A 12,839-nucleotide genomic window follows, 5' to 3' on the forward strand; every position below is an offset into this window, starting at 1 on the left:
CATTGGAAGGCCTGTGCGCAACTTGACTTGTGACGATGCAGGTTCGTTGCATGCTCCCATCTTCTGTCTGGGAGTCCTTGAACCCGTCACCGTTATTAATGTTACAGATGAGCTTAGCAGTGAGGTAACAACATAGCAGGATGGTGAAAAAGTGCCAAGTGCTTTTATTAAAACAATCAAAAAAACAAGGTGTCTTTATTAAAGTGCAGTGCCTTCAATAAGTCAATAAATAATCCATAACACAGTTGTACAAATGTGGAGGTTAAAAATCAATAGAAAAAGTCCTCTTAAAAACAATGAGGTTAAAATACAGCAGGAAACATTATTTTAAAAACAACAAGAAGCTTGGTGCCTTTTTACCTGCGGCTCCCCTGCTTCCCCCGTCTGGGCTTCTCAATAGGGGAGTCGCTGTACCTACAGCTGGCCTTCTCTCTACTCACAAACTGGTCGGTCGCCTTTCCCATCCCTGGCTTGGGTAGGCACCACCGAACAGCGACTTGGAATTCCTCAACGACCAGGACTCTCACACTGGGGACACCACGTCCCAGGTCCCACTCCCACTGCCTTCCACGGCCTTATGCGGAGAGTCCTCCACCTTCTGGTCACTCCCGCCCTTTAAAGTAACCTCTGCTGACAATACATTCGGTAATAATACAAGAAATATAAAATATTTTTAAATACGTTACCTGGCTTTGACAGTTAAGACAGTTTGTAAATCTGTAAAGGTGTGCATTAGTTTTGAATTTCAAGGGGAAGTACAGGACCTTTTGTCTGTAGTCACTTGGAGGTGTAGTTTGTTTTCCTTTTATGAATACATTGCAGTGATTTATTGTGGGGATTATGAGAGTGTTATAATGAGAGGATACCACTATGATTTAGAATGAGTCAACTTTATAAATACCCTTTCACTTTATTTGTACCAATGGGAAATTTAACTTTTTACAGAAGCTCATTAGATAATAAATAAATGATTACAACAAACAACAACTTGGATAAAAACCAGAATTACTAAAAACAATGTAACACTTCTGACTTGGCCAAAGATTAAAAGAGCTGTCACTGTTGCAGTGAGGTGTTATATAAAATGTATTGCCATTAGTATAAGGGAACCTCAGTAGCATTATTTGACAAACTTCTGCTGAATAATTTGTTGGCTAAAATCCTCAGTGTTAGTATGTCAGAGAGGGGATGTGCAACATTGTTTATAATGGCACTCAGTCTTGTTTTTATTCTGCCTACTACCTCCAGGGGGTCAAGAATACATCCCATAACTGAGCCTGCCTTTTTTAATTAATTTGTTGATTCACTGGTCCTATCTTGATGTTAATGACCCAGCACACCATATTATAAAATTGCACTGGCCATCACAGACTTGTACTTAAGAATAAAAGAGTCTGATCTGCCCCCTCTTATGTAGTTCCTCCATGTTATGAGACCAATCCAGCCTGTCATTGATGCGTATCCCTCAAGTACTTGTAACAGTGCACCATCTCTACATCCACTCCTTGAATAATTGAATAGTAAACAGACATTGAGGCACTTTGGTGCAGCAAAAGTCAATAACCGTTTCCTTGGTTTTGCTGATGTTAAGCTGCAGGTAATTCTTTCTTCACCAAGAAACTAAGATCTCCTCCCGTCTCCTTTACTCTGTCTCATCCCCCTTATCAACACAGCCCATTACTGCAGAATCATTTGAGAATTTCTGCAAGTGGCAAGACCTAGTGTTATATTTATTGTCCAAAGTGTATAGGGTGAGGAGAAAAGGAAACCGGACAGTTCCTCGTGGTGTTCCAGTCACATCTGTATCAGACACACGGTCCCTGAGCTTCACAAACTCACTTCACAGATTGTCCATTATTCAGGACTTCATTGGTTCATCCACCTACATATTCCTGTGCTCATCAAGGATAACTGCATGGCACTGAAGATACTGGAGATATCAAAAAACATAATCTTCATAGTGCTGCCATCTTTCTCCAAATGGTAATATGCCCCCTAGAGCAGAAAAATAATTAAATCTTCCACTCCACTCTTTATCCAATAGGCAAACAGCAAAGGATACAAGTGATCTTTCACAAAAGGACTAATTTAGTTATTTAGTTCAGAACAAGCCTCATGAAGGTCTTAATGTTATGGGATGTAAGGGCCACTGGTCATGTAATCATTACGTCAAGATGTGCCAGCCTTCTATGGAACTGAAACATTAAAAGATATTTTCCATAGTTGGTGGCATTTTCTGGGGCATGAGTGACACACCTTACAGATAGCACGTGATACTACAAAAATGGTCAGAACAGGCCTTGAGAACTCAAAGACCAACTCCATCTGGTCCCACAACTTTTCATTTGTGTAACGTCATTAGTTGTGTCTGCATTTGGTTATGGACCGCATATACTGATGGTCAGAGGTAGTAATTGTTGTTGCAGTCGGTATAGTGTGGGGTACTGATCACTGGAAGAAGGTGGTGATAGAAGGAGGGAAAAATATATTAAAAAAATAGTTTTAGGGTGTTAGCTTTCACCATATTGCATGAGTCCAGTAAGTATGCTCAGTCTTTCATGTTATTCTAAGTAAATATGTTTTCTGTTTTAGCTCTGTAAGCTTCGTTCCCTTTGCTCAGCAGTCTCGGTACCCAAATTTAGTGCATCTGCGTCACCAGAGTTGAATGGACTCCTTTTCTCATTCAGGAGACTTTATACCTCCTTAGTAATACAGGACTTATTGTTTAGAAAGCTGTGCTCTATTTTTGAGCGCACAATCAACATAAAAGTTAATATAGTTTCTAATACTGTGGCACAATGACATAGTGAACCCCTTGATATTTTCCCTTTATGACTTGCACATCATTTCCCAGTCTGTTCTTTGAAAGCAGTCATTCCAAGCTGTTTCAGCATCCAGGCTACACTTCCTCACTAACCTGATGGTAACAGATCACCATCTAATAGTAGGTTCGCAAGTGGGAGTAAGATGAATCAGATTGTGGTCAGATCTGCCCAAAGGTACTACAGGTTTACATTTAAAGGCAACTTTTAACATTTGAATAGCGCAGGTCCAGCTTGTTCCATCTTTGAGCCTTCTACAGGTGACAAACCAGAAGCCATATCACATCTAATCCTAAAATGAATCAACTTTTTAAAACTGTTAACTAGTAAAATAAATAAAATAAACCGAGCTTCTGTAAAAGGTTTCTCTTTGAGAAGTAATAATTGTTTCATATATTTATTTGCAAATAGTAATTTGAGATTTATTTATAAAATAAGTATGTTCATTATGAGCAAACAAACCTAAGCAAATTGAATATACCGTCATAATAAACATATTTTAAGTCCTTTTTGAGTGACTTTAGTGTAGCTGATTTTTAGTACAGAAGCGGTATTTTTATTCATTCCTCCATTTTCTAAAATGTTCCTATTATACAGTCCTATGAGTATATTTGGATATGAATCAGAGCACGATTCAGAGCAGATATGAACCTTGCACATTCCTATAGATACCCCAAACTCATTCTTACTGGGCCAACTAAGATTAACCACTTAGAAATTCAAGGTAAAGATTGAGATGACTTAACAGGTTTTTGAAATGTATGAGGAAACCACAGTACCTGCAGAAAAAGCATAAATGACATTCACCTCTGTAAAAAGTCAAACTCTACTTGCTAAAGCTGCAAGTTATTTCTGCTAACCTGAGTGTACTATAAAATACTAGTACAAGCTGCAAGGTCACACCAATATGAAAAAGGAATACACATGGCGGACGTCTGGTTATTTGTCCTATCATATTTAAAACACTACATTTTTTATTTATTAGCTTTATTTGTTGTTTGTCTGAGTGGAAGTATGACTTGGAAACTGATGAGGTCCACTACTTAGTTCCTGAATGCTGACAAAGCAATATCCCACCTCATTCATTCCTGAGTTGCTGAACTTTGAAACACTGCAGTGTAAACGAGTCAGTCCTGTTCAACTCAAAGAAAATGTTTAGCTGCCCTACACTTACTTTTGAGATGCGAGTCCAAAAATAATCTCTCTCTTCTGTTTGTCCATGTCTGGATTTGCAAAGCACAGCCAACCTTTACCACAATTTCCTGCTCTTGCTTTGTCTCCTAAGTGAAACTCCCTCATAATGTAGGTTCACGTGTGACAGCAGGAATACTACTTTTATGACTTTCTACTCTGTTAAAATTAAAATCTTGCAATTCTTCATCAAAACAATAGTTTCAGGGGGATATTCAGGAAAACATTTTGAGTGGGATGATAAAGTATATTAATCTTAATTCCATCTATGATCAGTTCAACTCAATTCTTTATTGTCATGTGTACAAGTACAATGCACAATGAAATGCTTACTTGCACGTGTCTCCGCAGACAGGGAACAGACACCAGAGACAAAATAAATATAAAATAATACAAAGAGAGGTAGAAAATGCATGTGCAAGGTAACAATAATAATAGTAGTAGTAGTAGTAGCAGCAGCAGTGGAGGTGACAAGATTACTGACTGGTCATAAGTCTAATTGCAGTTGGGTAAGAACTGTTCCTGAATCTGGAGGTGTGTGTTCTGATGGACTTTAGACACTTCCTAGATGGTAAGAGGGTGAAAAGTGGAAGTGCAGGATAGCTATAGTCTTGCCTGATACTGTTTACCTTCCTGAGACAGCAGGTGGTGGCATGTTGTGGATCGCAAGAAGCTCTGATGTGTGGCTGTGATCTGCTGTGCTGTTTTTACCATGCGCTGGAGAGCTTTGCGATCCTAAACTGAGCAACTGCTGTACCAGGATATAATGTAATCTGTGAGGATGGATTCCACAGCACACCTGTAGAATCTGTACAGGGTTGTGGGTGATATCCAGGCCTTCCTCAATTTCCTGTGGAAGTAGTGGCGTTGTTGGGCTTTCTTAACTACTGCTCCAGTGTGACTTGACCATATAAGGTCCTCACTGAGGGTCACCTCAAGCAACCTGAAGCTGCTAACCTGCTCCACAGCCTCCTCTCTGATGTAAATGGGTTGATGCTCCCTCACCTGCTTGTGGAAATCCATGATTAGCTCCTTAGATTTGCTAACATTGAAGGTGAGGTTGTTGTCCTGGCACCATTCTGCCAGGAGTCTGACCTCCTCTCTGTAGCCCGTCTCATCGTGCTTGCTGATCAGACCGATAACAGTGGTGTAGTCCGCAAACTTGAGGATGGTGTTAGAGCTGTACTTAGCCATTCATATCATAGCCCCAGATCCAGGAGCTTAGCCGGGATGGGATGATGGTGTTAAATGTAGATTTGTAGTCCAATCGATTTCCAGGGAGGTTCAAACCTGAAATTTACTGCACTACTTAGTTTTTGTTTTTTTTTTTTGGTTCCATTTACTTTTTTTCCTGTCCAGCCTTTCTCTCCCTCTTGTTCTCTATCAGGCTGGGTTTGTCTTTCACTTTCTTTATAAGCAGTTAGGTCCATAAGTATTTGGACAGCACTACAATTTGTATAACTTTGGTTTTATACATCACTACAATGGAATTGAAATGAAGATATAATTAAATGATTGAAGTGTAGGCTTTCACCATTAATTCAAAGGGTTTAACAGATATATCGTATGACATTTTTATACATGGTCCCCCCATTTTCAGGGTCTCAAATGTATTAGACATTTGACTGACAAGTTCTGCCATAGCGAGGTGTGAGCAGGTCCCTCATTATTTCATTAACTATTAAGCAGGTAGAATGTCTGAAGTTGATTCCAAGTATAGAATTTGCATTTGGAAGCTGTCGCTGTTAATTCTCAATGTGAGGTCTAAAGAGGTGTCCATGCAACAAAAGTACAAACGCTTTGTACGTCAAGTGACGTGTGCTCCAAGGTATATTCACAAAGGGGCATCATTTGTGCTACTGAAGAGGTTTCTCTACAGGTCGTCAAGGCTAATAACACCAAATACTGTAGCTACTTATTAGCAATGAGGTGAAGTGTCTGACAACCCCTCTTAGGGCTTCAAAACGGTTTTGACCAGCCCTGCTGCCATTAATGTTAAAGAACATTATAAGTTGTCTTACTTACGTGCAATTAACTACTGCTTGCACTTCTGCTCAGATGCAAAACTACATTTTGTTGTCATACTTGTATTGTGTTTGATGATATTAAAGTTAAATGTAATCTGTATCTGAATTTTCTTGCTTCCTGTAAGTGGAGTAATAAAAGGTGTTTTGGTATATACCCTAATGACTAAGATGCATTTCTCTAAATGACCAGTTCTGAAAACCTTAAAGTAAGCCCACAGTAAGCCGTTTCAAAATATTTGTCGATGCAGTGGCTTGATAACAATTGTGATCTTCATGTCTCCATTAACTTGAAAACTTCCTCAGTAAGTCATGGTGAGCAGGCATCAACTGAAAAAGGACTACATCTTGAAAAGGAACTCCTACTGGTAAGTAACAGAGCCCTTTAAAATTGCTCACTATTATAAAGTGCTTTTTAAAGCAGAAAAGAAATATTTTACAACACAGTACTTTCAAGGAAAGGCCCATCAAAGTCTAATGGACAACGAAATAAAGATCAATTATCATTACTACTATTTTTGCTTTGTATACATCTTGCACAGTGACCAACAGAACAATTAACCATGATAGTTAATTTTGACTGTATATAGAGTAGTATCCATAATGTTCATTATAAAAAAAACTGCTTAATAAACGAATTAATTACATTACTGAAAAAAAGGTTTGAATTGAAGGCAATATCAAAAAGCTTTGGATAAAGAAATCAAGATCAATATTGTTCCTCTTTGTTTAATATAGTTCCCTTTACAATGAGTTGTGTCAAATTATGCTTGAGATCTCGTTTGAAAAAAATAGCTGAAGATTTGGTACGTGAATGACTTATTGACAACCGAAACAGAACTGCTAAATTAGCGTCATCTCCCAGTGTAACTCCTTGGTAGTAAGTAATGGACATAACACGTGGTGGTTCCTAATATGGAAGCATGAAGATCACCTTAAAAATTCTTTTAAGGCACCCACCTTGCGATCCATTGTCAAGAACTGCTTGAGTCTATCAAAATCTGATGGAGTAGTGTAGGACTGCAGTGGTTGGACACGTCCTTGAGTATAAGGATCTACAGGGATCTCCTCAGGTTCATTCACAATGATGCCACTGCTTTCCAAAAAGTCCTGAAAAAAATGAAAATGGAAAAATAGGCATACAGGAATTAGTATTATCAAAATGATATTCACATTTAGACTAGGATTTTAAAAAGAAAAAAGTAAAACAGTACATTGAACGTTGAAGGTAAAATAAAACATAGCATCTAACAAAAGTAATAAAGACCTACATTGTATAACTTAATAGAATAGCCTAGTGAAAACATCAAATGATGAGGCAGCAAAGAGACTGGTGATACATGTAAAAGAGAAATGAGAGAATCAATTCAAAATAAAAGTTTTGAAGATATTATAAATTAATCAATTAAATAATTATAGCATTTGGATTGTTAATATATATATATATATATATATATATATATATATATATATATATATATATACACTCACCTAAAGGATTATTAGGAACACCTGTTCAATTTCTCATTAATGCAATTATCTAATCAACCAATCACATGGCAGTTGCTTCAATGCATTTAGGGGTGTGGCCTGGTCAAGACAATCTCCTGAACTCCAAACTGAATGTCAGAATGGGAAAGAAAGGTGATTTAAGCAATTTTGAGCGTGGCATGGTTGTTGGTGCCAGACGGGCCAGTCTGAGTATTTCACAATCTGCTCAGTTACTGGGATTTTCACACACAACCATTTCTAGGGTTTACAAAGAATGGTGTGAAAAGGGAAAAACATCCAGTATGTGGCAGTCCTGTGGGCGAAAATGCCTTGTTGATGCTAGAGGTCAGAGGAGAATGGGCCGACTGATTCAAGCTGACAGAAGAGCAACTTTGACTGAAATAACCACTCGTTACAACCGAGGTATGCAGCAAAGTATTTGTGAAGCCACAACATGCACAACTTTGAGGCGGATGGGCTACAACAGCATAAGACCCCACCGGGTACCACTCATCTCCACTACAAATAGGAAAAAGAGGCTACAATTTGCACAGGCTCACCAAAATTGGACAGTTGAAGACTGGAAAAATGTTGCCTGGTCTGATGAGTCTCAATTTCTGTTGAGACATTCAAATGGTAGAGTCGGAATTTGGCGTAAACAGAATGAGAACATGGATCCATCATGCCTTGTTACCACTGTGCAGGCTGCTGGTGGTGCTGTAATGGTGTGGGGATGTTTTCTTGGCACACTTTAGGCCCCTTAGTGCCAATTGGGCATCGTTTAAATGCCATGGGCTACCTGAGCATTGTTTCTGACCATGTCCATCCCTTCATGACCACCATGTACCCATCCTCTGATGGCTACTTCCAGCAGGATAATGCACTATGTCACAAAGCTCGAATCATTTCAAATTGGTTTCTTGAACATGACAATGAGTTCACTGTACTAAAATGGCCCCCAGAGTCACCAGATCTCAACCCAATGGAGCATCTTTGGGATGTGGTGGAACGGGAGCTTTGTGCCCTGGATGTGCATCCCACAAATTTCCATCAAATGCAAGATGCTATCCTATCAATATGGGCCAACATTTTTAAAGAATGCTTTCAGCACCTTGTTGAATCAATGCCATGTAGAATTAAGGCAGTTCTGAAGACGAAAGGGGGTCAAACACCGTATTAGTATGGTGTTCCTAATAATCCTTTAGGTGAGTGTATATATATATATATATATATATATATATATATATATATATATATATATATATATATATATATATATATATATATATATATATATATATATATATATATATATATATATATATATACCTCTATATATATAAATATGGGGCGGCACGGTGGCGCAGTGGTAGCGCTGCTGCCTCGCAGTTAGGAGACCCGGGTTCGCTTCCCGTGTTCTCCCTGCGTGGAGTTTGCATGTTCTCCCGTGTCTGCGTGGGTTTCCTCCGGGTGCTCCGGTTTCCTCCCACAATCCAAAGACATGCAGGTCAGGTGGATTGGTGATTCTAAATTGGCCCTAGTGTGTGCTTGGTGTGTGGGTGTGTTTGTGTGTGTCCTGCGGTGGGCTGGCACTCTGCCCAGGATTGGTTCCTGCCTTGTGCCCTGTGTTGGCTGGGATTGGCTCCAGCAGACCCCCGTGACCCTGTATTCGGAGTCAGCGGGTTAGAAAATGGATGGATATATATATATATATTCCTAAGCCTAAAAGTGCAACGATTTTATGTCACTTTTTTGTCACGCTTTAAATCAGGCTTATTTTAAAACCTACATATATATGTTTGGTATCATTCTTTTCAGAATTTATCTAACATTAATGTATCTAGTTAGATTTTCAGATTCTTACTCCATTTTTAAATTATAAACTAAAATATATCAAGAACTCACGCCCCGTGAGATGAGTCTTTGTGCCAAGACATTTAACCACGCCTGGGCCCAAAATAAAAGACAAAGAGTAGGACAGCTCCTATACAGACTTTTAAATGGTCGAAGGGTAACGCAACCTGCAGATCATGCAGCAGCAGCAGAAGCTGATTGAGCAAAGAGGAGGTAAAAAAAACTGTATTTGTTTCCCATTGCGTCACCATTTAAGAGGGGGTTTTGGAGGTGCGACCGCATCTCCTTGGCCCTCTTCACAACGCAAGCAGCAGAGATGCAAAGTGACTGGCATGTAGCACAGGCCGGGGGGGTTGGTGAGCGAAGTGAGCAGGGGGTGAACCCCCTAGTTGTATAAATGTATGTGTGAGTATATATTCATTTACCCATCTATCCTTTTTCTGTACTAATCTGATCACATTTATAAGGCCCTTTAAGTGCTGGAACCTATCCTGGCAGTATTAGGTGCAAAGAAGGAGCCAGTCCCAGAAATGGGCCACTACCTTACAGAACACAATTACTCACGCGCACACACACACACACACACACACACACACACACACACACACACACACCAGTCCAATTTAAAGTTGCCAACCATACTGATACATTTTTGATGTGGATGAAGAATCCATATAGACACAGGGTCTAAAATCCACACTAACAGTTACAAGGTGAAGAATCAAACCCACATACAATATGCTAACATACTGAAAGGATGGGCAAATTGTATAAGACCCAACTATATGCAAGCTCACATTTTGCCTGTAAATTCTTCCATAGTTTTTGATAAAACTAAAAATTCCTCCACTCCAACCACAGGTCATAATCAATGACTAGAAAGAAAGTCCAGTAGTTATGCACACTTTAAACAAGGTGTCTCCCACATAGTGCTGCAAGATAGTGCTATATAAATTTTAACATGGAATTTAGTATGTTTCTTATGAATAACAAATATTATTACAAAGCAGGATACCAGCCTGACATACAGAAATGACAATACAATGTGTATTCAATAGAGAGTCAGAGCAGAAAATCAAATAAAGTATGGAAAGGCTAAGGGATGCCATAAAAGGGTGAATAAAGTAGTGATCAGCCTTACTCCTCTCTTTGACTCAAATACTATATAGACATATAAGCAGATGTAATAAATTGTAATAAAGTGCCATTCAGGTTACAGTGCTGTCAAAGAGCATTCAATAACGTATTCCTTTCCTTTACCTGTTAAGTCTGTTTTCAGGGTCACAGAGAGCGGTCTGCATTAGATACAAGGACAGACCAATGCAGGGCACATCCTCACACTCTCAGAAAGCAAGTGTGGAGTTTGCGCATTTATCCATGTATATTTATTAGAAAGATTTACCCTGCGTGTACATATACCCTTGTAGATTTGTCTTTTTAAATATTTCACATTTCATAGCAGTATATGAAACGTACCAGTCCAAGCTTTATCGGCTTTTCAGTTTTCGTTCTTGTTAATAAAGAGTGACATTGATTCATTTTCCTTTGTGTAGTCGCTGATTAATCTAACATGCAACCTTGCCAGTGTTTCTACAGAATAAAATAGCATTGGATACGGCCTCCAAGTTTAGCTGAATTCATACATTTTCAATTAAAATCTGGACAGCTTTTGAAAATCAATAGGTACCTCAGTTCTTCAAAATGTTGTGTAACTGAGTCCTGAAAAGCTAACTTCTGCTAGCAAACTGAACAGCATTGATCCTAGTATATCTGGGAAAATTTCTATCACCTTCACAATAAGCATAGCATTGTGTTACAATGAAGCAGAAGCTAGAAAAATAAGAAAACTGGGCTGAGCAGCACTGGCAATACGTTCATACCAGAAAATCAGCAGAGTCCATACCTTTAAAAATGGTAATTAGAGAAGCATTTCAGATTTCATTATGGATTTGGGATGGGATGCCCAACTGGCCAGGTATGTCACCAAGGTGACAAATGGCATCAGACGGTACCTCCAAACAGTAAAGCTGGTAGGGTCCTGTACAATCCAGCATTGCCAAATAAAGTCCATGAAGGAGTTGCACAGGGTGTCCTAAAAGCACTTTGTTAAAAGGCTATAGAGTGGAAATTTGAAATATTCCACCATGGAAACAAGTGAGAAGATCTGGTTCAACAAGCTAAATTAGATAGATACTTTATTAATCCCAAGGGGAAATTCACAATATAAAAATCCATGTCCAAGTAGTAAAAAGTGTCCACGGAGCATTTCCACATAAAAGAAAGTGGTAGAAGTGATCAGTGAAATAGAGAAAAAAAGGTAAAAAGATAAAGTCATACACGGAGCTGCTGGAATGGCTGCCACTTGCGGCAGCGCCGGATGTAGAAATTACAATCACTGACTAGGATTATCCCAAAGCTATTTATCAGACCCGATTTCAGCACATTACTTTATGTATAGAATATTCACATTAATAAAAGGGTAAATATGTCAGTGCGTCCATCTGTGTTCCCATCTGATTGGTATGTCTTTGTCATTCCAATAGATGGCGCATTACAAACATTAACACTGCTTTCACAAAACCAATAGAAATGGCACATAACACAGACATATACATTGCAGGGTGCACTGCAAATGTTAACAACCGAGGTCTACATTGATGAGTTAGATTTCAACCCGAACTTAAAACGGGTGGTACAGCTAGTTACATATAGGGTGGTCCAGATCTAATTATGCAATTTTCATTACGCTATAACTTATTAAGTTTATTACATAGAAAATCACCCGAAAAATCCCAGACCATCGAGAAGTGTGCGAACTGACGACATGAAGAATCGTCTTTGCGCCAAACTGGAATCGTCCCCACGTAAATGAAAGTCATCCAGATGATCTGGATCTGCACAATTAGATTTGGACCACACTGTATAGAGTACTGTAGTCATACCTCTAAGGTTATTGTGTAAATGTAACAATTCAATTCTTCTCTTGTAAAAGCCAGTGGCCATATATTTCAAAGTCAGTCACTTTCTGCACCACTTCTACGCTGCAGCTATCTTTTCCAAAAGCAGCACATTTAGCCATTGTGGTTTTATGAGTGAGCAAGAAAGAGCAACTATGCACCAATTACCATGTTGTTCCAGATAAAGGGACGAAAAGGGGAAATTTTGACAGAATGTTCTGTGCATTATCCAAACCACAGAGAAAATATAAAAACACTGAAAACTGAGTAATGTTCAAAGCAGCAGAGGCGGGTCATTTTTCATTTAGCAGTGTTTGGTGTTTCCAGTGAAACAGAGGTCTGGAGTGTGTAGTAAAATAAAGTGGCAAAGACGTCTTTGTCATCAGGGATGGTGTTTAAAACTCTCCCAATATTTCAGTTAATAAAAATGTGAAAACACTAAATGCATAACATGTGCCACACCCATTTTGTCAGGAAAGGTTCTTTAGCTTTGAATCCAA

At 38.9% G+C, this 12,839-nt stretch overlaps 1 protein-coding gene across 1 annotated transcript in view; it reads right to left on the reverse strand.

Annotated features, from left to right (window-relative positions):
• Positions 1–12,461, reverse strand: part of efhc1 (EF-hand domain (C-terminal) containing 1) — a 35,096-nt gene extending 22,635 nt beyond the window's left edge. Inside the window, exons 1-2 of the mRNA XM_039749807.1 lie at positions 12,405–12,461; positions 6,998–7,147 (exon numbers count right to left, since the gene is read on the reverse strand). Coding sequence (XP_039605741.1) covers positions 6,998–7,147; positions 12,405–12,461 — 207 coding nt within the window. The remainder of the gene's footprint in view (positions 1–6,997; positions 7,148–12,404) is intronic.
• Positions 12,462–12,839: the final 378 nt, after the last annotated feature.

Source organism: Polypterus senegalus, chromosome 3 (genome assembly GCF_016835505.1).
Source record: "Polypterus senegalus isolate Bchr_013 chromosome 3, ASM1683550v1, whole genome shotgun sequence".
In the NCBI taxonomy this organism is placed as follows: domain Eukaryota; kingdom Metazoa; phylum Chordata; class Cladistia; order Polypteriformes; family Polypteridae; genus Polypterus; species Polypterus senegalus.